Source organism: Sus scrofa, chromosome 8 (genome assembly GCF_000003025.6).
Source record: "Sus scrofa isolate TJ Tabasco breed Duroc chromosome 8, Sscrofa11.1, whole genome shotgun sequence".
Classification (NCBI taxonomy): domain Eukaryota; kingdom Metazoa; phylum Chordata; class Mammalia; order Artiodactyla; family Suidae; genus Sus; species Sus scrofa.
Genome location: NC_010450.4, coordinates 88619027 through 88645080, shown reverse-complemented (window position 1 = coordinate 88645080; position 26054 = coordinate 88619027). Strand labels below are relative to the sequence as shown.

At 36.0% G+C, this 26054-nt stretch overlaps 1 protein-coding gene across 1 annotated transcript in view; it reads right to left on the bottom strand.

Moving 5' to 3' along the window:
* The window catches only part of SLC7A11 (solute carrier family 7 member 11), an 82507-nt gene that overhangs the window by 45509 nt on the left and 10944 nt on the right, over positions 1-26054 (bottom strand). The window contains exons 4-6 of the mRNA XM_021101587.1: positions 20775-20900; positions 16472-16571; positions 9376-9420 (exon numbers count right to left, since the gene is read on the bottom strand). Of these exons, the coding sequence (XP_020957246.1) occupies positions 9376-9420; positions 16472-16571; positions 20775-20900 (271 nt within the window). The remainder of the gene's footprint in view (positions 1-9375; positions 9421-16471; positions 16572-20774; positions 20901-26054) is intronic.

Sequence of the window (26054 nt, the reverse complement as noted above, 5' to 3'; positions counted from 1 at the left end):
CGCCACCCCATCCTGGGTCAGGTCCAAAATTCTTATGATAGAAGCTAAGGCTCAACCCACAGCACCTCTATCTTAACCACCATGTGTCTTCTACTCCACAATCCTTTGCTGTAGCTAGAGCAGTCTACACAGTATCCCCTGAAGCCACTAAATAGTTCCTAGCTTCCTCTTCAATAGCAAAATTACTTTTTTTTTTTTTTTGTCCGCACTTGCGGCATGCGGAATTTCCTGGGCCAGGGAGGCACCATGGCAGTGACCCCCACTGCACCACTGCAGTGACAACACCAGATCCTTAGCCTCTTGCACCAAAAGAGAACTCTGCCAACTTCCTTAGTTGGCCACTATACCACCTGGCACACTTCTGCTCTGCCCACAAAGAGAACAACTGTCCCATAGGAAAGAACTCTGCAGCCCAACAGTCCATACACTCTATCAAACATGGATTATAACCCCAGTCTTCTCATGTATTAAACACGTGTCCAGAAGTTACTCCACTTCTATATGCTTTAATTTCTCAACTGAAGAATTGAAATAAGAAACATCATACTGTTAAAAATAATCAGAAGTGCTTCACTGTAATCCATTACTCAGATAACAAGTACCGTTTATATTTGTAATAAATGCTATACATTTTTAAATTAGGAAAATTTATAAAATAATAACATTTAGGGGTAAACTAACACTTGTGTTCTACTGTTTTATATCAATTCAATAACTGCTTTTCTGGAAAGAAAAATAAAAATTTAAATCCATGATACAATTACTCAGATTAATACCTTGTTTGCCAGATTTCATAAAGGAGTTTCTTGGTAACATAGGGCTAAAATAGGTGACTCAGTGGAAATTAAAAAAAAAAAAAATCCATTCGTTTATCAGCACCATTATCCAACAGTGGGACTAGGACAGGATGGGTGTGGGTATGCAAATATTTTGTTCAGAAGGAAAAAAAAATCTGCCAAGAAATTCATTCTGATTATGATGCGTGAGCATATTACCACCTGAGGGAGGTTAGAGACTATTAAATAAAAAGCAGTTCTCATCATCTTCTGAACCTTTTAACTACTAATAATTGGGTACTTTGCTGATGATGCAGAACAACTTTTCAAGCTGATTAATAGGTCATGTGTGTTGAAAAGACACCCCTGTTCATAAAACAATTATGCTAATCCTCTAATTTTTTCCAAAGATTGTGAAATATTCTAATCTTTGAAGAACATAGGTTTGGGCTGCAGATGGTGTTTGTATATTACTTGTCAGGATCATTAACATTTTTGATTTTCACATATTTCATCCTCACAACCCCATGAGAACTGTAATATTGGGATATTACCCTCTATTTAAAAGGGGAACACAAAGATTCAAAAGCAATTTAGAGGTCTGCCCAAGGTGAAACATCTAGTTAAGAGGAAACAGCATTACAATTTTTACTTTCTGAACTAGTGCTATTTTTGAAGACTCAGTAAGTAAATATTTTTACAGTTCACAAAAGTAAAGGAAATGTTTCTTCACTAAAAGGTCTCAACTTTATTGGGTACATTTTAGATGTTCACATTGTTGGTGCTATAGCTTTAGCTTGCACCATATAAATGCAAAAACTGCTCATTTTCTGAGTAAATCAATAAACTGAGTCAATGTTTGAGTATGACTAGACAAAGTTATCAAAATGACTTCAGTGCATGGCAAGTGCATATGTCATGGTCTAGGTGCATCTCTTCTCTGCCTATAAGGAATAATATGGGATATTATTCTACTTTGTGAGAATCTTAAATAACATTGAATCTGAATGAATATCAAATAGCAGTCCATGGAGTAGATATGAGTGGTTAAGAAGTTTTTCACCAAGGACAACCTAGAATGTAAAATTTAGGTATGAGCCACTTTTTGGGTACAATTATTAACTTTCAAACCCAGGCATAGAGAAGAGTATCTTATTTGCATAAATCAGAATATGGTTGAGGGAAGCTACTAAACTGTGAATGCAAAGCAGGAGAGAATCTAATGACTGACATTACTTCTATTGCAGAAGGTATTTCCTTTCAGCTAAGAGGATTCTAATGCTGCAACATTGGTGTTTGAGAAATTAAATGACATTTGAATTATATCTATTATAGTCAAGACATTTGATCCAACCTATTTATGCCAGCCAACCAAAAATTTATCAACATTTGAAAGAGTCATAGAAATTAGTAGCTTGCTAATTAACATATGCAAGAAAAATATTGGTAGTCTAACTCAAAGAAGTTATAGTAAGTTTCTCTTGGTTTTATATGACATATATCTGTCTAGAGATACTACAGAGGAGATTCATACATGTGGGGAAAACCTAGATTTGATAGAGTCCAAGTTCCCCTTTGAGTTCTGAAATGTGTTAATTCTACTTATTACACCACTTGTGGTCTCTTGGTTTATGGATAATTACTGGGAACAGAAACACAGGGTAGAATTAAATCAGCCCTATTATTGCTCCTAAAACATGAGTTCATGATTCTAGGCTCAAAACACAAACTTTGATAAAATTAAAATTTAGAAACAACTACTATAAAGGACATAAAACAGTCAAATGCATTGACCTTTTTGCTTCCTAAGGGGGTTAGATTCTTTAAAATTAAAAAAAAAAAAAGAAATCTTGATGATTTCCACAAAGCACTTGAAGGATTAATATCTGTCTTCTTTGATTACTGTGTAATAAAATAACAGTGATCCTGTAATTTCTGCACCACTTATTTGACACTTCAGCCTTACATGAACAAACTGTGTTTGAGCCAAATGTATTTTCTATGCATATGTGAAGCTGAGAAATGCAGGCATTTTGTATCCCAGGGTACATCAACCTCATGTTCCATTAGGGAGAAATGGTTAGGCTGCACAAAGGCAAGGAAGGGTAACTTGTTGACCTTGTTCTCTGAACATAGAATCCTTGCTCTTCTGTGTTATCTGGACAAACGCTAATCTTTGGTCAGCCTCAGTGGCTCGGCTGGTATAATTATACTTCTACTGTGAAATACACTGAAAAATAGATTTGCCAAATCTTTATATATATATATATTCCCAGAAGAAATGCGCAAAATAGAATGGTTTTAATTTAGGTTTTCAATTTTTTCAACAACTGAAGAGAAGCACTGTCACATACTAAGAATTCCATCAGTGCTTTGTCATTAATAAAGAGATGCCTCATTTTGTCAAATCTTTGTAAACTTGCACATAAACGCAATTTTACAAATTAACTTGGGTAGAAGACATCATTTTAAGAAATTCATTTGGCAAATACTTTGGCAAATTCTGTTTAACAATTCATATCATTCCTATATACATTTATTTATAGTGAATTATCTTTTTGTAAAAATTAGTTTGCATATTTTAAAAATATGTATCACTTGGATATTTGTAAAAGACATTTTGAAAGTATTCTAAGAATGTAGATAACATTACCTTGTAATAAAAATATCACAAAATATACTACTACTGTAATCTGCACATTTATAGTCAAGATCTTATATGCTTTTTTTTAGCAACTATTACATTAGAAAGCTACAAAGCATATCAAAAGAAAGATTTGTCTCTCACAGAAAACTATATCCTTAAGAATGTCAAAATGTGGAATTCCTGTTGTGGTTTAGTGGTAAACGAACATGACTAGTATCCATGAGGATATGGGTTCAATCCCTGGCATTGATCAGTGCGTTGAGGATCCGGTGTTGCCATGAGCTTTGGTGTAGGTCCCAGGAGTGGCTCGGATCCTGTGTTGCTGTGGCTGTGATGTAGGTCAGCAGCTGTAGTTACAATTGGACCCCTAGCCTGGGAACTTCCATATGCCACAGGTGCGGCCCTAAAAAGAGAAACAAAAATGCCAAAATGCACGTTAAAGACATCAGGTCAACTTTTAATGTTTTGTCATGCAACTTTGCTACTGCACATTTAGGCAAGATTTTTTAATTATTTAATTTTTCTGTGTTTTTAATCAGGTTTATAGTTTTATATGTCCTACAGCAACAGGCCTTGTAAAATGCTATAATATTATTAATAAATGCCTTTACTCTGGCTTAATACAAGTCAGTAAGTATAAAAACCACACACACCAAGAATTTAAGCCTAAACCATCTGAACTAAATGGAAATAACATGATTGTGGACCATTTATTAACCACTGTGATCAATCACATACCTTAAAGTCTTTGGGCATTTTTCCCAAATCAAGTTTCTCTTCTTCTAAGTTATCATTGGTACAAGGTTGATGACTTTCAGGCATTAATTAATATAAATTGGAAGCAGGCAAAGTATTAATTAAACATGACACTCTGATTATTTAAACCTTCTATTAAAGTTGATTATTCAGAGCATGCTGATAGCCTGCTCTTCAACAATGACTGATGATATCAAGCTTTACTGACTTCCTCCTGGTCTACTGTTTCCAACTCTTCAGAACAGAAGGAATAAATGAAGTGAGAAGAACAGTGCAACAGGTTTAATAGACAAGACTGACTAATCTCAGACCCCCAAGGTCAAAGTAAAGCAATCCATTTCTTGGCTTTCATCAACACAAGACATGATTTATCCATCTGAGAGCAAGATTACAAACATTATACATCTCAATGATATGTTCTTTGCACCCTGTAACTTTTTGAACAATGATAGATTGCACAGTCTCCACAAAAGTAATGTCATAAAGCAAAACTCAATGTATTGGCAAATAAAAACACTGATTTTTAAGACTAAATGTACACATTAGCAACTATTACCACTACACACTTATTTGGGAGGGGGGAATAACATTTTAAAATTCAGATATTCCTTGGCACACTATTACCTTCATGGTCCAAACTTGGAATTCATACTCCTCAAAATACAATTCTTACTCTAACATATATTTTTTATGGATCCAGTCAATGCTATCAATAATTCTTAACTGAAATGCTTTTATATTACTATAAAATTTCAATAATAGTCACTGTGTTTTCACATAAAAATGTTAAATGCCCCTTAAAGGATTACTATGCCGATAGATGCAAAGCTACTCTTAGGGAAAAAAACACAAGTTGTAAGAAAGACAACGGAGGAGTTCCCTTCATGGCTCAGTGGTTAATGAACCAGACTAGAAACCCTGAGGATGCCGGTTCGATCCCTGATCTCACTCAGTGGGTTAAGGACTCTGCATTGCTGTGAGCTGTGGTGTAGGTCGCAGATGCAGCTAGGATCCCGCATTGCTGTGGCTGTCGCTGTGGCCAGCAGCTGTAACTCCAATTGGACCCCTGGCCTGGGAACTTCCACATGCTGTGGGTGTGGCCCTTAAAAAAAAAAAAAAGTGAAAGACAACAGGAACATTTTCTAACATTATAAATGTAAGTATATAACAGAACTTTTGCCCAAAATTTTAGTTTAGTGCTTTACGAGCTTTAAAGAATAGGTCAGACTTAAAAGAAGAAAGAAGTCAGGAGCTAGTTACTTCAATTCCGTTAAGCTCCCAGTTTCCCTCTCACTTGTTACATTAAGGAACTGTTCTATAAGTCATATTAATAACAGCAGTTCCGAAATTATTCCACAGAGTGATTTTAGCTAATTTGAAAGATTTCCACTGAAATTAAATTAAATGTAAAGGGTAGCCAATTGTGATCATGAAACCTTAACTCCACATTCTATATATATTAAATCACATTGCCATTTTCACTGATCTAAATTAATAATCCCCTTTTCTACTGGGCCACAATTTGAGGGAAATTTTATTGCCTAGGTGGAGGAGGACAGTAAAAAGTGTTGTGTCTTCAGCTAATGATTCATTTCACCAGCTGCCAGAATGCTGCGCGGTATAGCACACCTGGACACACGCACCAGTGGCTGATTGGGAAACACATTTATCTTGGCACGTCACAAAGGAGATGGAATTGTAATTATTCTCCCTTGTAACTAAATATATTTTGGAGCTGTATTTCCCTACAAAATAATACAAATTACACATCTGGACGAGGTCCACATCATTTTACCATCTGTTCTCTGCGTTCAATCATCAATATTTCCCAAAGCATCATCTGTGATTAAAAAATAAGACTTAAGTTTTAAAAGACCTGGACTAATTGTCAACATTTCAGGAAAATGTTATTTTAAAAATGAAGACATTGAATAAATTGCTCAAAACCCTAAATTTCCCTGGTTGACAAAAATGCAATACAAATTTAACCTTTACTTTCCATTAAGGGGATTTTGTAGCTTTCTCACATTCTAATTTTGAGAAGATAAACATGTGGTCTGAGTTTTACACAGAATTTTCCATGCGAAATTTGAATATATGAGTATCTAACATAAAAGTACAAAAAAGTATCAGAGGTTTCTTCTTTCAACTTAAGTCTTGATCTAAAAATCCAGAGATGTGTAGTCTCTTCTGAGAAGTTCCTTAGTTTAAGAGCATAAAATATAATTTTAAATTATAATTGTTCTAGGAATACTTAATGAAAATTTCACAATCATGTTTTCCAGAAAATGAAAATATTTCAGCCACTGTAACCAGTGATAACAATCTTAGTCTTATACAACAGGCTTCAATGTGGTGTGAAATAATTTTTTGTATTTCTTTCAAAAACCCTGAAGAAAGAATTGCTTAGGATATGGAAACTTGGGTGACACTTTTATGTAAGTAATATTTGACCTTGTTCCTAAAATAAGGATATAATAACAGCAACAACCAATTATATGCAGAGATTAAAAAGTAATAGTCTCTAATCTATGTACATTACACGTCCGCTCATTTCTACAACCCAGTGAGGTCAGTGCTCTCCCTTTCTGAAAAGAGGAAATTTCTTTGCAACAACAACAGAAAACACTAAATCAATACATTACTGTTCTTAGTATTTGTATATATTGATTATGGACATTATCAATGTGTGAAACTAAGGCTCTTAAAATAAGAAAGAGGGAGAGAATCCTTGACTGCCATACCACCCTGGTAGACTGCATCAGAAATTCAAATCAAGCTATCAATGGCATAGTTTTAAATATACTTAATATTCATAACAGTATTGTTGTACATATTGAAAACCAAAACCATGATTAAATTATTAAATGACATTAAAAGAGAATATGAACTATCCTTATACCACTGATGTACCATATAATAAATATTACATTACAGGTCACATCCAGAACCCTACAGTTTGCTATATTCTCTGATATTGGATTTAATAATAGGCCCCTTTAAAATGTTTTTAGATAGAAATGAAGACAGTCATAAACCATACAAATATCTTTCACACAATGGAAATTCAATAAATACTTTATATAAAATCTAGTAAGAGGAATCTTTCCTCTGTATTGCCATTTCCACACTAATCATCCTCAAAAATAAAAAAACAAAGCAACCTATTTTTCTCCGTAGTCAGTGGATTTAGAATCATAATGTAGTTGCTCATTTCAAAGCAATGCTAGAAAGGAGTTCCCATCTTTGCTCAGCAGAAACGAATCCAACTAGGAACCATGAGGTTGTAGGTTCGATCCCTGGCCTCGCTCACTGGGTTAAGGATCCAGTGTTGCCGTGAGCTGGGGTGTAGGTCACAGATGTGGCTCAGATCTGGCACTGCTGTGGTTCTGGCATAGGCTGGTGGCTATAGCTCCGATTAGATCCCTAGCCTGGGAACCTCCATATGCTGTGGGTGCGGCCATAAAAATACAAAAGACAAAAAAAAAAAAAACAAAAAACCACAAGTAATGCTAGAAAGAACTAGTTCCTGGTAAATACTATGTTCTCTCCCACAATTCCAGTTATAAATATGAAAACAGTGATGTAAATATACCATATTTCTCAATAAATAACTTTTAACATGTTTAAAATTACATAGTGATTTGCATGGCAGTTAAATCTGATAATATGAAGTGCCATTTTAACCTCAGTTGCTGGTTTGTGTGTTCAAAATTCTGACAACCATAGTACTTGGCAAGATCTAACTGGCTTACTATCTTCCGATATACTTGCTGCCAGAATTTCAGTCTACCTTAACTTGAATTGTCAACCCTTAGGCATGTTGTCTGATGTCCAGGCTACTTCACACTGACTCACCTTTGTACTTGTTTCCCTTTCTTGGCAGTCAGCTCCTTCCTCTCCCTCTCTCTTTCTCCCTCTCTCTCTCTCCCTCCCTCCCCCCATGCTTACCTATGGAACACCTATTCATAATTTGAGACTCTATATAAGCAACATCTCTCTAGGTAAATATGTCTTCCTTTCATTTCTGTCAAATTTGGAAAATAATCTACTCTGATACCAACCACACCACATTACAATTATTTACTTACACATTTGACTCAGTGACTAGACAATAAAATCTTTTTTTTTTTTTTTTTGTCTTTTTGCTATTTCTTTGGGCTGCTCCTGCGGCATATGGAGGTTCCCAGGCTCGGGGTCGAATCGGAGCTGTAGCCACTGGCCTACGCCAGAGCCACAGCAATGCGGGATCCGAGCCGCGTCTGGACCTACACCACAGCTCAGGGCAACGCCGGATTGTTAACCCGCTGAGCAAGGGCAGGGACCGAACCCGCAACCTCATGGTTCCTAGTCAGATTCGTTAACCACTGCGCCATGACGGGAACTCCGACAATAAAATCTTGAACACGTCTTATTCATCACGTAGGATGAGGCACAAGAGTTGGAATGTGGTAGATGTTTAATAAAAGTTAGATGATTAAATAAGTTTAAAATTCTCCAAAGTCTTTATCTTACACGGTATCATATAAAATTTCCCTTTCTGGCCTTTGATTATGTGATTTTCCTGTATAAAATAAAGCTTTTATATAAATCATCATAATAATTCACTGTTCAAATTCTAGGTTAAAAATAATTCATTCTGAAGCATTATATAAATCATCATCAAATCATCGACTCATCAAAAGGATCACCAACAAATGTTAATAGCAGTCATCCAGCGACCAAAATTTACAAGTTCTGATAATACTCTGCAGTTGTTTACAGTTGTTCATAACTATATATTCATTAATGACATTATTCTCTTTAGTTGGATAGGTATGAAAAATGCACATGAATTATTAGAAATAATCAACTTTCAGAGTTCACATCTTATGGACATGTGTGTGTAGCCAAGAATCCATGTTAAGTTGTATGTACTATTTTATAAAATAAGTTACCTAAAGTATAACTCTATGCCTTTATGCTTTTAGTTTATCAGATAATTTCATACTGGATGTAGAGTAGACAATAAAGTTATTTACATCTAATTTATGATATAATCAAATAAGTTTTACTTGCCCAAGAGAATGATAACAATGATGATAATGGGCAAGCAAATTAGTCCACACTGAATTCCTTCTTTAGGTCCATTTTATCAACTACGTAACTGTACATTTTATTCCTTATAAGTGTATCAGAGTAAATATGGCTACTTACTTTTCAGGATTTTCCACTTCTTCAGTAACAAAGTTGAGATAAAACCTAAAATGTCATAAATGAATTATAAACTATTAACATAATTTATAATCATCATCCAAAGTTTCAAATTTTAAATATTTAAAATCAAATCAGAATTTTAAAAATTTTATCAACAAATAATCTAAGATGAAAATCTCTATCACCAAAAGCCCCCACAATTCATTTTTCTATTAAACAGTATTTAAGGAGTTCTCTTATTTCGTAGCTTTTTTTTATAGATGTATAACATACAAACAGTAGAGTGAATAAGGCTTTATGTATAACTTGATGAATTTTTTACATATTTATAAACCTATGTAACCAACAAAAAGATCAAGAAATAAAATATTCCTAGTACTCTAGCAGGTTCCCCTCAAGGCCCTTTCAATCAGTATCATCTCCGCTACCCTCCTGTAAAGGCAACCACTGTTCTGAATTTTATCATTGTAGATTAGTTTTGCTCATTTCATTGCAATAGATTAATACTTCTTTTATAATTATTATACAATATTTATTCTTTGTGTCTGCCTTTTGCTGGAAGTTATGTTTGTGGGTCTCATCCATGTACATAGCAGTAATTCATTATGTTTTGTTGTTGCTTTTCCCTGTATGAATATAATACTATGCATTCTACCACAGATCAACATTTAATTTTTCCAATGTATAACTAATATGAATATAGATACCATAAATATGTTTCTATCCTTTTGGGGATCATGACATCATTTTCTTGGACATCTACTCAGAATATGATCACCAGGTCACAGGATAGATTTATGTTTCCTGTCAAACTATTTTCTACCATTTTTGCATTCTTACATCAATGTGTGAGATTATATGTGTTGGTCACTGGGGAAATGAAAGTAGGAAATCTAGAATCTCTCTCCTCAAGGAGCTCATGGTTCCTAGACTGGTTCATAGAATCATATGATACAGCACAGAAGCAATGCTGGAGCATGCCCAGGTTACCATGGGAACTAGGGTGAGGTTTCAACCAGACCAGCAGTTCACAGATTTACGAGAGGAGGCATCACCCAAGCTGATTCTTCAAACATGTTTTACATTGAGCCCGGGTGAAGCGGTGTACAGTAAAGTGCCAGATGCACTAGGGTATGAGCAACAGTTTAGTACTCTGCAGCACAAAATATGTCAGAGCAATGGGAACAGAATATAAGTACAAAATGGCCTAGGGCTTCTGGGAATCCAGATTTTAGCAGTGGTGACAGGTCAATCAAAACTTGTAAGGCAATAGAAGTATGGCAATAGCATTTCTTGGTTTTAGAGAACTGGCTTCCTGGATATACATACACAGAGAAGGCAAGTAGGAAATCAAAATGCATTAAAAAATAATACATTCTCAATTTGCACTCACTTCTTCTTCCTTTCAATTCACTGTTCTCCCATCCCATTCAAATAAGCTCAAGTCCTAAGGTAACTGTGCCTCAGGCATTATAGCAACTAGCAGGATGCTATTTTTCTTCTCTTTTTTTGTATATTTAGATAGCTAATTTTAGGCTTATTGTTAGTCTTTACACTTTTTGATAACTAAAGTACACAATAATTTAAGTACTTCTCACAAGTCGTAAATACTTTTGTGGTCTCTTAAATGACAAGAAACATTCTAGGCACAGGGCAGTTCACTTTCAAGTCCCATAGGATTGCAGATACTACCCTCACGTTATGGCCCTAGAGAAATTCAGATTCTTTCCCCCACTTTATAACTCAAGTCATCCCACCCAGGAATGTCAATTGCCTTGCGGCCTTGACTTCTTTTTCCACTATGTGAACTGCCAGAGACCCTTTAAAGCCCTTAAAATTTTCTTTCAAGGTTCCATGATGTAAAACCGAGGCAAATTCCTCAAATAAGCAACATAAATAACTGGATCATGAAGACGGGAAAACTAAGGGATCATAATGGAGAGAGCAAGACATATAAAGACAAAGACCTTCTCTCTTTTCATTTTAGAGGCTTAGGAGATTTCCACCACGTAAAAAAGTCATATTTTTCAATATACTCTTCAGTGGGCTTATTATTCCTTTGAAAATAAAATAGTCATTATATAGGTACACAGACGCATATAGGTACAAATTCTCTGTAATCTAAAAGCAAATGGCTGGAATATTAGCCTATCACTCTGATATATACTTAAAGTCTTTTATAACTTAAAGATGAGAAAAGCTGTGTTATTCCATCTTTATGAAAACCCCATTTAAATTCACAAGTAGGCAGCTGACATTCACGATTGTTTAAAAAAAAAAAAAAAAAAGACAACAGGGCCCAAAACAAAGTCACATATGCTGTGACTCATGTCAGCACACCAAAACTTAACTCACTTAAAATCTCCAACCTCTCAGAAATGGAATTTTAAACCAGTCAATTAGGAATTGCACTATTTAGGTAATCTATTCAAAAGACCCCTGCCATCCTCTAAATGAGAGTAACTTTGCAATAACCAACTTGTCTTTTTGTTTAGTATCACTTCCTTGTTCTCATCCGCTTCTGCCTGTAAAAGCCTTTCACTTTCTACAGCTCAGTGGAGCTCTTTTCTATCTGCTAGGTTGGATGCTGCCCATTCATATCGATTTTTGCTTGAACTCTTAAAAATTTTAATATGTCTCAGTTTGTCATTTCACAAGGTTAAGGTGTCTAATATTTGAAGGACTATGTTCTAAGTAGAAACATTTGAATATCTGAGGCAACAGTAGCAATAAAGGTAAGCTTAAGGAGTTAGCAGCCAAGAGTATTTTTTAATGACTAGAAAATAAGTTTCTAAAAATAGAGGTTGTAGTTATACCAGGAAGGCAAGAAACAATCAATACTTATATCTGGAATATGCACTCTGAGGGATCTGGTATGATTGTTATGAGCCCAAGGCAATGGGAATTACAGGAAGAAAATGAAAAAAAGAAAAAAAAAAAAAAAAACAGAAACCCCCGCAACCCCCCCCCCACAACACACACACTTAGAAATATTTCCAGGCTTCTCACTTCAAAAATAGGCAGTTCCTTCTAAACAAATGTTTTAGAAACTGGTCTTTTCCAACAATGTTGAGTCAAGAAAGGAAATATTTATGAAAAAAGAACCAATTCAAATATTTGCCATAGAGAAAAGGAAAGGACTTGGGACAGGGTCAGGAGGAGAGGTGGGAAGAAGAAAGCTTTTTATTTTGGTCCAAACATTCATATCTTGTGGGAAATACACTGTTATGTTCTCCTAGTCTCCAGCAATGCATCCATAGCATCTTCTTTGCTTTACATCTCCTCAAGTTCTTTAGAGAATGTTCACAAGATCTATTGTTTCAGTTTCTCCATGATTGTGTATAAAAGGCACTGCAAACCTGGGAATGCATTCCAATACCCAACTATGTGAATTATTTTAAAAAGCTTATTCTTTAGATTAGATTGGACACAATGCTACAAAATAATCCCAGCAGGTGATTTAGAAAGACTAAATCCACTGAGGATAGGATTTAAAGGGAAGAAAAAAAGATACCAAAAAACTATTTTCTATCACACAGTTGAAAAAAAAAAATCCCACCAAGCAATATTTAGCTTTGGATCAGGATATGGGACTGAAATTGGTTGCGTTCCCCTAGGCCACAAGGGAGCCTGGCAGACATATTTCTCTGAATGCAGACATTGGCAATAATATTAAAGTTGTTCTGACCCAACTCTGTGACCTGGCTGGGTTAATGATTTCTTTCTCCCTAATCATGTTTCTGTGAGGGAGTTTTCATCATTCTAAAAAGGTCCAGCACCTCACAGCCAAAAACCCACTCTATTCAGATCCAAGGTTCAGCAGTGTTTTTTTTTTTTTTTTTTTTTTTTTTTTCCTATTCAATATGTAGGAGGTGACTTGCTAACAGAGCAAGGCCTCCCAGACAACAGGGATCTTGCTGCTTTTACTTACACCCTGGGTGGTTCAGTTCTGAAGACAATAGCTGCTTTCTTTCTTATTTGCAATGGCCCCTGTGCCTTTTTTTTTTTTTTTCCCATCAAACATTGTCTGGGCAGCATCCTAGGGAGTGGAGGCTCATTTGAGGTGCCCCATCTATAATTCTACAACCCAGGCTTCTAATTCTATCATGAAAGACAAAGAGAGGTCAAAGAGGCAGGATCACATTTGGAAACAGGCTAAATATGCCCTGCTTTGGGAACTTTTTTGGTTTCTATCTTATTCCATTTATATCCAGGTATTAATGTTTCCTCTTGAACTCCAAATCAACAGACTGACTATTTCTTCTAAACATAGCTCCCTTTTCCTAAGAGTGATGGCCACATGTTAACAACCAGATTATTTCTACCTGCCCACAAAGCAGCACTCAGGTATCAGAACAGTTAACTTATCTGCCCTCTACACATACTACATATATCAGATAACGTTTCACTTAAATTCCTAGCTTTAATTTCTCATATTATACGATTCAACCCACTAGAACATAGGAAAATCAACAGATTCCTGTTCTTTAAAATAGAGAGGACCTGAGGATTCTATGGGTAAAAGTATAAATAAAGGTTCATGTAAACTCTGTTGACCCTGTAAACAGAGTATTGAAATAAATTTCAAGGCCCCAGATGGAGCCATTCCCCAAATACCAAACCAACTCTGGGTTCTGCATTTATCTACTTGTTTCACGCTCATTTTCTATTTTTTTCTTCTTTGTTCCCTATTCTTCATCCTATAAAAACTTCCTGTCCTCCACTCCATTTTGCAGTTCTTCAGAGTCTTGTTTGTATCACCTAAATTGTCTCTTTGAATCATTTTAACAAGAGTAATATTTGGATTCAATGTCAACAAAACTCAAGATGAATAAGATAATCTATCAGCCCTCCAGAGCTTACAGAAGTAGAGAAGATTTGCTCTGCATAAAGCAGGTGACCTGAATATGCAGCATTTGAAGTAGTTGGCTAGAAGAATATTTTAAGATTCCGTGGGAACAGATGCATGGTGCTCACAGGCACAAGAAACTTCATTCAATAGAATTAATCAAATCTCCCTTGTGACTATCTCCACATTCCACATTACTGATTGAATATTGCTGAGCTTCCAAACCTTGGCTCTAGCTGAAAGCTTTTGCCACCTCCCCACTTGTTCTGGCTTCTCCTGTTGACCCTCCCAGAGCTTGGCTGTGGCCCCAGGAAGCTGGAGCTCTGACCCAGGCTGAATAGCTGTAGAATAGATGATTTTGCTGCTAACCCTGTGATCAAACTCCATTTTATTTTCCGTTCAGCACCACACTGTGCTTTGGACAAGAAGAAGGTGACTTCAAAAATACTAAGACTATTGCTTACACATAATGGCTACCGAAATATTCTGGGAATACATAAATATTTTATGCTTAATCTATGATCGTCTAAGACCTTCAAACATTTTGCTTCAAACGCCATGTTAAAACTTTTAGTTCCTGTACTCTAATTTACCACTAGTGCTGTATTTTCATAATCCAATGACATTAACAGGGTAAAAACTCCATTTATTTTAAAATATATCTTGGGAGTTCCCATCATGGCTCAGTGGTTAGCGAATCCGACTAGGAACAATGAGGTTGCAGGTTCGATCCCTGGCCTCGCTCAGTGGGTTAAGGATCCAGAGTTGCCGTGAGCTGTGGTGTGGGTCACAGACGTGGCTTGGATCCCAAGTTGCTGTGGCTCTGGCAAAGGCCGGCAGCTACAGCTCCGATTAGACTCCTAGCCTGGGAACCTCCATATGCCGTGGGTACAGTGCTAGAAAAGACAAAAAGACAAAAAAAAAATATATATATATATACACACACACACACACACACACACACATTTACATTCCATGTTCCACTAAAGAACAAAAGGAAACTGTATTTGTGTTTGAAATGCACTTATATAATTTTTGAGCTAGTGTAGTCTGTCATTATTTTTGGCTTATAGGACATTCTCACAGCTAAAACTGTACAGATGCAAATGCTCTATGAATAAAATGTTCTATAAATAACCACAAAGAAATATTGCTTCTAATTACTCCAAAACAGTGCAATTTGATTTAAATGCAATTATTTTGATGTTTAAATAACACTCTTCTACCCACTGAGCGTTCTCACAAGAGTCACTTCAACTAAATCTTACTAGATCAATAAATCTAATTAGGAAAAGATCTCACTCACAATCATGAGTATTATTATTCAAGTTCCTGAACAAAGCAAGACATAAATACAAAGCTGTGATGCCTCAACCAGAACAGCATTACAGTTGGACTTGCATTCAAGGAATTGTAGATGTGGCAATTTTAATCATCTTTGCTGCATTTTTCTTTTCAAATGTGAGGAAATATTAAGGAATTTGTAAGGTCCTTTGAAATGTAATAGATGATCCAGCACACCTGAGTTCATTATCCTGGTTTCTCCTTCCTGCCTTTAAAGTACCATTTTACCTCCTGGAAACATCTTTATTTCTATATCTGAATTATTTCTTTCTCATGGGAAGATGGAGGAAAATTCATTAATTGCTATTTGTGTACACCCTTGAATCTTCAGCTGGAAGGCTTTTTGACAAGCAAAATACTAATCTTTAATTTCTTGCAATACTATTATGCCCTTACTGATACATTCCTACATATGTGGTTTGTACTGCTTCTTCTTTATTTTTCTTTTTCGGCCACACCCATGGCATATTTAGGTTCCTGGCCAGGGAACAAATTCAAACCACATCTGTGACCTATGCTACAGCTGCAGCAACACCAGATCCTTACCCCACTGTGCTAGGCTGGGGATGGAACCAGCAATGCCACAGAGACAAGCTAGATCATTAACCCACTGAGCCACAGGGAGAACTCCTGTACTGGTTCTTCTGACCCAGCATTCAATTGCTTTTTATATTATCAAGCTAAATATAATAGTTGCCTTGACTAGAAACCTTAGTGATGTTTGTGCTAAACTGTGTGTAATTGACCTGGTAAAGAGAGCTGCACCATCTTTCTCACTTAAGTAAAGTGCATCACACTGGATTATGGCTGTTCACATTTGCCTAGTACCTTGCTTGACGCTTAAAGTATTTAAAAGGATTAATGGACTATCCAAACCACCAGCTGATAGAGATAGCAACTTACCAGCCAGCATATGCATACATTCCATAATAAAAAGCCAGTGGCAATCCCATAATACTTTCATTTCTTCCCGAAAAGGCATCTTTAAAGTGTTGTGTTTGCCCTGCAGTTAGAATAGAAAGATTTAGGACTTTTCAAAGAATTGCTTATTATTCATTCTTTAACCACAAACATGAAGGGGGGGAGGTTGGGGTGAACTACATAGTTTTGGGTCTAGATTTCTTACTCTCTACTCACTTCCAACTTTATCTATTAATGCTACATCCATTCGAGAAAAGTCCCCAAAGTATATGAACTGCCACTAAGACTACTTCATATTTCTTTTAACAAAATCATGGCAAAGCAAAAAAAGGCCTTTAAAAAACAATCCCTTGTTTAAATGTACCTCTACTCTTAAGAGTTTGACCATGAGAGAAGTCTCAACTGCAGTTTTTGGGAGTATGATATAATTCCTTAAAAATGGTGAAAATTATTTTGGGAAGAAATAGTCAAGGGTCTGATCTCAATAAGGAGGTGACATGAAACACAGAAGCACCTTCTCATATAATTTTAACTTTCTCTCTGCCTTTTCCTTATAGTTCACTAGATAGCAAGAGGAAAGTCTGTGGAACAATTCTGCTCCCCACCCCCACATATTTCCTAGTGACTGATACTACCAGCCTACAGCTAACTTCACTCTCCAACAGCAGAGTTGATAGTTGTGCAGAGACCACATGGCACACGACATGCAAAGTTGAGAACATTTACTCTTCACTTGACAGAGTAAGCCTGCTGACCTTTTCTTAGAGGATGGCATGCATTCCTTCTAGAAACACAGAAACTGCCCTGAACTCTAAACAGGTTTTAACACATTTTGCATCAACGTGTGGATTGAACATTTTTATGAGTCACATTTTTTCTCTACTTTATAAATCATAAGAGGACTTCTCCTGCATATCTCTTTTGAAGAATTAAAAAACATAGCAATTCAGATTTTTAGTCAACCAATATTCAAAATTAAGCAGAAAGTCTCTATTAATAGCAAATTAGATTACCCAAATGAGAAAGGTGACTGTTTCCAAATGAGTCTTCACATAAGGAAATAAAAGGGGGATGGGAGGGAGATGATTGGCATGACCCTCTCTCTTCAGTCAAATCTCAGTTTTTGTCTGCAGTGTCTGGGCAACAACAGATTTATCAATATTATGAGGAGGTTTGAGACCAAAACTAGAAGCATCCAATTCCCAAATATAGTTCTTTTTTTACAAATGATACTGTCAATTTAGAAATATCTATTTCACTAAAGCTTCTCTTGGTCATCAAAGAAGGAAAATGTAAATACTGGGACCCAGATAAAAACATATGTTGAACATTGCTTTTATCATGATCTGTGGCATCCTTGGCCTTAAGGGTCAATAGTCCTAGGAGTAAAGTACTGAATAATCAATAAAAGACACGAAACTTTGTAAAGACTAAGTCCCAAGCACAAATCGCAAAAAGGGTCATTTTGCATGTGTTATAGAAGAGAGGCAATTCTAAGTTTCAGAAATATTTTGGATACATAACGGAGGTCTCAGGGAGATGAAAATTATTGTATCCAAAGGAAAGTTTAACAAACCCTCATAAGAGAATACAGAACATACAGCTATTTTCCAGATCTCATTAGATTTGAAATAAATGCACAACCTGTTATTAGTGAAGGAATACACTTCTCTTCCTGAAGTTCCATATTAATGTGAAAAATATGTGATAAGTTACAGATAAAGAAAATCAATATTTTGTGGTAGTAGAGTAAATACACCTGCTAAGAAGGCTCTCCAAAAATATTTAATTTACTTTAAATGTGGAAAAACTCTCAGGTCATTGCTCTGTTCAGTAAGATATATAAGGAAACCTGGACACATTAAGCACTGGTATTGAAACTGAGCAGGACCCTGTGGGGCCTTCCTGGGGACAGACCTGCCATGGCCCCTGCCTCTTGTTTATAGAAAGATTTAGCCTCCTAGGCCTTTCCCAAGTTACAAAGAACAATTTTAATCAGAGAAGTGATAAAGTGCAGAAACAAAGGAGAGTAGTCAACTAAGACAAAATAGTAATAGTTTAGCCACAAAATAAAGTCAAGGTCCTTTAGTTCCTCCTCAAGGCCTATAAATAATATCCTCAGTCATATCCTTGTATCTTTTTAAAGATGCTAAAACCCCCACCAGGTGAAGAAGCTATCTGCATGATGACCACAAACATGTAGCCCCTAAAACTCCCTGGAACCTGAGGATTGACAATGCTGACCTCTGTGACCTCACCTACTACCTCATTATTAACCAGTCAGAGAACTGTACTCAAGCTGATCACATACCCCAGGACACTCTCCCTCCATACTGTCTTTAAAAACCCTTTCCTGGAAGCTACCAAGGAGTTCAGATCTTTTGAGCCTGAGCTGCCCATTCTCCTTGCTTGGCCCTGCAATAAACACAGTACTTGTCTTCACCAAAACCTGGTGTCAGTAGATTGGCTTTGCTGTCCATTGGGGAAGCAGACCCAAGTTTGGTTTGGTAATAGCATAAGTATTAAAGGATAATTTTATTTTAAGTGTCAAAAAATCCAAAAAATATATCATAACCTCTACTCTCAAGAACTTTGCAATTCAGCAATATTTGGGCAACCTCACCTCACACACATGTATAACTAAGTGGTAAAATCTGACTGCAGTCTTATATTACATCAAAAAGAAAAAAAAAAGAAAAAAATATTTGTTTTAAAGGATAGTATATCATTTTTTTGGAAGTTAAACTAGAACTAAAAGAGAATCAATGACCCAGAGTTTCTGCACTTTCTAAAAATGGAAGAAATTCCTTACAGCAGACTAAAGAGTTAGCCCAGAAAAGGAAAGCAGTAACAAAGCAGATTATTTTCCCTACATTTTTAATGGATCAGATAAAGTATGTGCAGGTCAGCTCTGTGGAAGTGGGCATGAATTAGAAGAGGACTTCATGTCTTTCCCTCAGTGTAAGCTATAGTTTATTTTGAGTTGGCCAAGGTAGCTAGATTTGATGCGAACATTTAGCCAGGAGAGTTCTAAGATCTAAATGAACAGCAGCAGCTCCCTTTCCCCAGCTACAGAGAGACAAATCTTTTCACGGTGGTCGTTATTTAACGACTCTAACTTTTTCGCTGAATTTTGGGATTTCCTTTTGCCTTGTGTAATTCTTTTTTTTTTTTTTTTTTTTTTTTTTTTATTTTCCCACTGTACAGCAAGGTGCCTTGTGTAATTCTTATTCCTCAACTTCATTAAATTTCTCTATAGATTTCCATTCCTTGGAACAGACAACATCAAATACTTAACATCTCCAAGTTATGGCACTCCTTTACAATTTCATCTTGCTTTCCTACTTACTTCCTACTATTGTATCCATTGCTAGTTAAATAACTTACCTGGACCTCCTTCTCTTCCAATGGTTTCCCCTAAATCCAAGCAACTGCCTGTGTCTTCTTCCCTAGAGCAACTGAAACTCTAAATGACATCACCCTCAACTATCTCATCTTTTTTTATTTAATAGATGACTCTGTAAGGCAAATAATCCCAGATAATGGTCTTACATTCCCACATAAATGTAGATTTTACATTAAAAATAATGTAACAACAAAAATTATGTTTTGTTTTGTATTGTTTTGGTTGGTTGGCAGCACCTGTGGCATGCAGAATTTCCCAGGTTAGGGATCAAACCAGCGCCGCATTAGTAACTCAAGCCACAGCAGTAACCTCACCAGGTCCTTAACCTGATAAGCCACCAAGGAACTCCATTACAACCATTTTTATTGTCAGATGGTTTTGGTTTTTTTAGGAATGCAATTCCCATCTTCTGACTTCCCCCGTCATGATTCCATTCTCAAGGTAAAAGGAATAATAACCATAAAGTAAAAGAATTATTCACCATTTTCATTACTTTCCACACACCTTTTGCTCTCTAATCTTAATACTATTGTTTAACTACTTGAAAGTAAAAATAAGAGGACACATTTATCTGTAGTTAAAAATGGCTTTTTTCCACTTTGAGTTTCCACTACAAATAGTTTATATGAGAAAAATTCACTGATGTCTTATTTTGTTGCTTGGCCCAGTCTTAATCTCTTGTTGCCATTCAGCTGTAAATACCAACACCCCTACACACAATGTTACAGGCTTTCAAATCAATTAAATGACAGCATAGAGTCTAAGTTCTACTAGCAGAGAGACTAATTAAGGGATTTTGCTAGTACAAGCAAAAGTTAGTGTTAGAAAGGACCAAAAGCAGACACGTATTTTAAAAAGCATTTACTTTTCAGTCCATACCTTTAATTAGCTGTATCACTCCAGGGACTATAATTATCAGAATTGCTGTGAGCTTGCAAAAGGTTAGGAAAATCTGGATCCGGGCACTCCAGCTGACACTCATGCTATTTAGGACCATCACCACAGCTGCAAACAAACAGATGAAGTTACAAAAGGTGAATCCTCATGGGCATGAAGGCATCTTAGGTGCTGGCCAAGTGCCATCCATGAACCAACAGTGTTGCCATTACCTGGAGGTATTTTGGAAACACAGTGTCTCAAGCATCACCCCAGATCTAAGGACCACAAATCTGCATTTTAATAAGATCTCAAGGTGAGTTTTATTCACATTGAAGTTTGAGAAGCTTGGGTAAAACCCGCAGACAGGAAGGCGTTATCTCTTGTTGTTTGAATATGTCCATACAAGTGGGCAAATATTGTAGCACCCTAACCATTATATAAAAATATCATCTAAGCAAATTCTGAAGTCATTACATGCAATCAGATTGCTGAATGTGACTCTTTAGCTTGATATAGCCAGCAACTATGTCCTCTCTCAATGACTGCATGCATGTTCAGCAATCATGGTGCTCACACTCTGAAAAGGGCAGTATGTCCACAGGTTGGCTGGGACATTAGTTTTACTCTCAGGACTATCCTTAGCCAGCATTTTTTGCATTTCCTCTCCACTTTCCAAACATCATAGCAAAGAGTGACTTTCAACCTACCCTAAATGTATAGGTTTCCAAGATATGTTTTGGGACTTGAAAAAAAATGTTGTGATGAATCCAAAAGAGTTCCCAGAGTAGGCTGCACAGTGGGTCTGAAGCCAGAAAAATTTCCCTTTCTTAGTGATGCTATCTACAGTGTCTGAGCAGTACTCAACTCTCTACTCTCCCTACTGGGACCCTGAGTACCAGAACAGATATCATTCATCTCTCTATTGCTAGTATCCAGCTTCATCCCTAGCCCAGGAAGATAATCAATACAGTTTCATTAAATAAATGAATGAGCTGGATCTTCAGTTTAAAAAAAAAAAAAAAAAAAACTACTTTTAACAAGGAGGCACGAAATGAATGGTGACACTCTCAGACGCTGCCTCCTGTACTCTACTGGAAAGACTTAATTATTCTAGACAGTAGATTTCAACTTTACTCTCTTTCCAAAACCTTATGCTCTGCGTTACTTGACCCTAAATCCCCTACCCACCCAAAAAGCTACTTAATACTTAACATTTGCAGTTATTATCTATAAGTTTAATTTTTTAAGAGTGCATTCTCCCTAAACAACTAACAAAAATGTATGAAAATACTTTTTAGAGAATAAAAAAAAGCACTTAAAGAATTCTTATAACTCAGGTGGCAATGGGAATGGGAAGTTTTCCATATGTACAGTAATGACCTTCACAGTTCCCATTGCATGAGATAATCATTAGCTCATTTCAGATGTAAGGATTGGTACAAATGCTATCAACACATATAATAGCAAAAATGTGTAAATATCCTAGACCCCCTAGAGGAAGGCTAATTAAGGTATACTTTTTTAAAAAGTTTAGTAGGCAGCTATTTAAAATCATGATGCAGTTAAATATTTATTAAACTAAAGGTGGTTCATGAAATATCACTAATACAGTAAATTCCATAGAGATGGACAGATAATAGATTGATGGATAGAAAGAGACAGATAGAAAGATAAAGGCATTTTAGAAAAAGGAAAGGAAAAATTCTGAATTTACCAAAACATTAACAGAAGGTATCAATAGATGAAAGAATACTGAACGATTTTCAAGTATTAAATTTTATTTTCTACATTATTTTAATAATTTTATAATGAACACAAAACATTAAGTCAAAAATCAGTAAATTGAAAAAAAAATGCAGAGGCGGGAAGAATAAGGAACTAGCAGATCCCATACAAAATTAAATAGGAGGTTACTAATGATGAAATGTTTCAAAGGAGTAATGATAAAAATCCTTAGTCTGGCTGTAGTCCTAAATAAAATACATGGGAGGTGAAGGGAAAGGTTTGAAGCTGAAAACATGAAGAAACAGGCCCATTGTTGGTTGCCAAGTGCATTATTTTATCAGTGAAAAGATAAAAAATTATTCCCCCCATATAAAGCATTTGGATATTGAAAATAATTTAATGCAACTCTGCTTGCTCTCATGTTCATCATCCAGTGATTCCTTTCCTTTTTCTATGCAATGATTCTGTGATAAATGAGTCATCATATGAAAAGGATTATTTTTTTTAGTTAAGGAGATTCAGCATTGGTTTGAAATTAACTGGACTCATGTTCCCACTAAGAACAAAAGAGCACTGTTTGCTTTTAAATAGAGCTTCTAAAACCCAAAACACTATTTCTGAGAGTACTCCACTATAGAAAAGAGCTGTTGTATAGAAAGGAATGGGGAAAAAGGAGGAAGGTAGGAGAAAGAGAAAAAGGAATAGAGGAAGGAAAGGAAGGAAGGGAGAGAGGGAGGTGGGAAGGGAGGGTAGGAGAGGGGAAAAGGAAAAGGAAAAGAGAAATAGGCATTCTCATATTTGGAATCACTATATATTTGGGAAGAGGAAAGAGGGTTTACTACTTTCATAAAGAATGCAAGAACTTAATGCCTACTGAAATAGAAAACAATGAGGTTGGAGAATTTTCTTTGTATTTTGTGAAGTTTTTCTTAGAAAAATGGAAGACAAAATCAAACAAATATAAGGAATTGATAATCTCACCTTGCTTTCCTTGCGGACAGCTAAAATTAAAATTCTCGTTAAGTCTGTTTTCTCTCAAAAATTTCTCAAAACCCTGCTGTATCTGAGCATCCAGACATTACCCTCCTTATTTGGTAAGCCAAATTCCAGCAGAGCTGTACCTCTATGAGCCTTATAGCTTCACAGGTAACAAGGCAGCCAGTACAGAGGCACTGTGAAGGTCCCTCAATCGCTAGAACTGCTGTTCCATCATGTGTCTTCACAGAGAAATTTAAGTCTACCTATGTTGCTTATCCAACAATATTGAAAATGGATTTGGGATTCACTAAGTGCAAGAGCTTTCAGAGTTTCTAAAACAAATAATATCTACTCTGGTTTTTATACACTATCTATCCACCTTGTAATCATCAAAGAAATTTGAACAAGCTTTCATCCTCATTTTGGATAATATGGATATCCATATTATCCATATGGATAATAACTGCTAATTTCCTGCATTAGGAATTACTCACATAAATCTGAGCTTATTATTATTATTTAGTTCACCTTAAATATTACCCAAATAAAAATAGATGGATATATGATTTTATTTACTTATTAATGACTCAGTTTCCTAAGAACTGAAATACAGCAATGAAAGCCATATGTATAAATCCCAGCAATCAGAAATATATATTGAAGACAGTTGTTTTTGAAGAGGATGTTTAGGGGAGTATTAAAAACTGATGCCATGATTTCAATATTTAAGTATTAAGACTAGCAAGTATTTCTTTCTGCACTTCCATAACCCAAGTCTGTCTTTTGTTTTCTAGAATGAGATTATTGGGCCTGGATATATTGAGTTTTCTCCCAGGATCAGGTTCTCCCTGGGTCCTGACTTCTGACTTCTTTGTGCTAAACTGCTAAAATATATGGACACTGGATGGATGTGACACAGTAAGCTAAAGTAAATTGTTCCACTGTTCTTTACACCACATGCCTGGGTTGCCTTTGTCTCTTTACTGGCATTCATTTCCTGTATGCTTTAATTTCAGAGAAGCTATGTAGCAATAAACACTTTTATAAAGCAGAGAGACTCTATCTGAGATCTCGCTCTTGGGAACAAAAATGGTAAGCATTAAAAAAGTATACACTATTGTTATGACAGACATTGTGCAAAGACTTTATATAGATAATGTTATTTAATCCTTATATATGACACAGTTACCATTATTGGCTTTATTTTTCGATGAGCAGCTGAGAATCCAGATATTACTTAACTTGCCTGTGTTCACCAAGGTAAGTGTGAAGATAGAACTGGAGCCAGGTGAGCTGACTCCAGAGTCCACACTTTTACCACTGGTTCATAGGAAACAATGAGGAAGTAGCTCAAAAAATATATTGATGTCATTGGTATACCTAGTTCTTTCAAACTTCTGATGGCTCTTCCTCTCTGCTAAGGATTTCAGGTCATGTTGATTCCACATTCGTCATCCTCCTAGAGTATGGTGGTTGTCCTGCAGACCTTGTATTTTTCAATCCTATGTATATCTACCTAACAATCGGTAGTCATTTAGTTACCATAGAAAAGAAGACTAACTTCAGGACAGAGCCACTCTTTGTGCAATATGTGAAATGCTAGCCAAGAACTGGTCCTAAATTTTCTTTCATGTAGTTTAATGATGCCAGGAAAATACAGTTTTAGAAAAGAAAATGTAGTAATGCATTCGTAGAAATGGCTAATTTTTTTCTCACGATGCAATCACAAGTGTCATTTTGTTTGCTTCTCCCAGTGATTTCCACAAGTTAGAAGAAGAAAGCAGGGCTCTTTATTCACCTACGTGAACTAAAGTTGTAATAAAACTGAGACTCAGAGAGGCTGTTAGGGATGCATCTGGGACTAGATCTCACATTTTAAGGAAAGTATTTTTATTATAACATTCTGCCATTTAGTGTATACTTATAATGGGGTCTAGTTTCAGGAGACCAGGACAAAAAACTATATATCATTTTAAATAATGAACATGCTTCAATGTTTTTTGAAGCTACAAGAAGCATGAAAATTCATAGAGTTCCATAGAAAGTAAAGGGAGCAATGTCAGCATGAAGCTAGAGGAGAGAAGATAAACGTGTTTTAAGACTTCCCAGTTCAACTTCTATGTGCCTGACATGTTTACCAGAACAGATAGCATTTGAGGTAAGTAAAATTTTTCCATGTTCATTAATTTCACAGAAATTAAGTAGAATACTTTAAAAGGGAGGAGGGGTAAATTAGAATTTAGTAACGCCCCCCTCCCAACCCATGCTCGTTTCTCAGGTAGTTGGTTACTGCTTCACAAACCTGGAAATTCCTTTTCATGTATGATTTGATCATAGCAAGATCCTTCAGATTTATTCTTGCTCTACACTTGAACCAGAGAATTCAAACTACCACAAACTGTTTCCTCCCCCTACACGGGATACAGGAAAGCAGTTCATGCAATTAAACTCTATTTTCTACAACTCACTAACCTTCCGGCCCCTAGCAGGCAGAAAATCACCTATCCTCACTTTGAACACTGCAGAATGTGAGCGATTTGCCCCCAGGTAAGTTTCCCCTTCTCCATTTCCATCTCC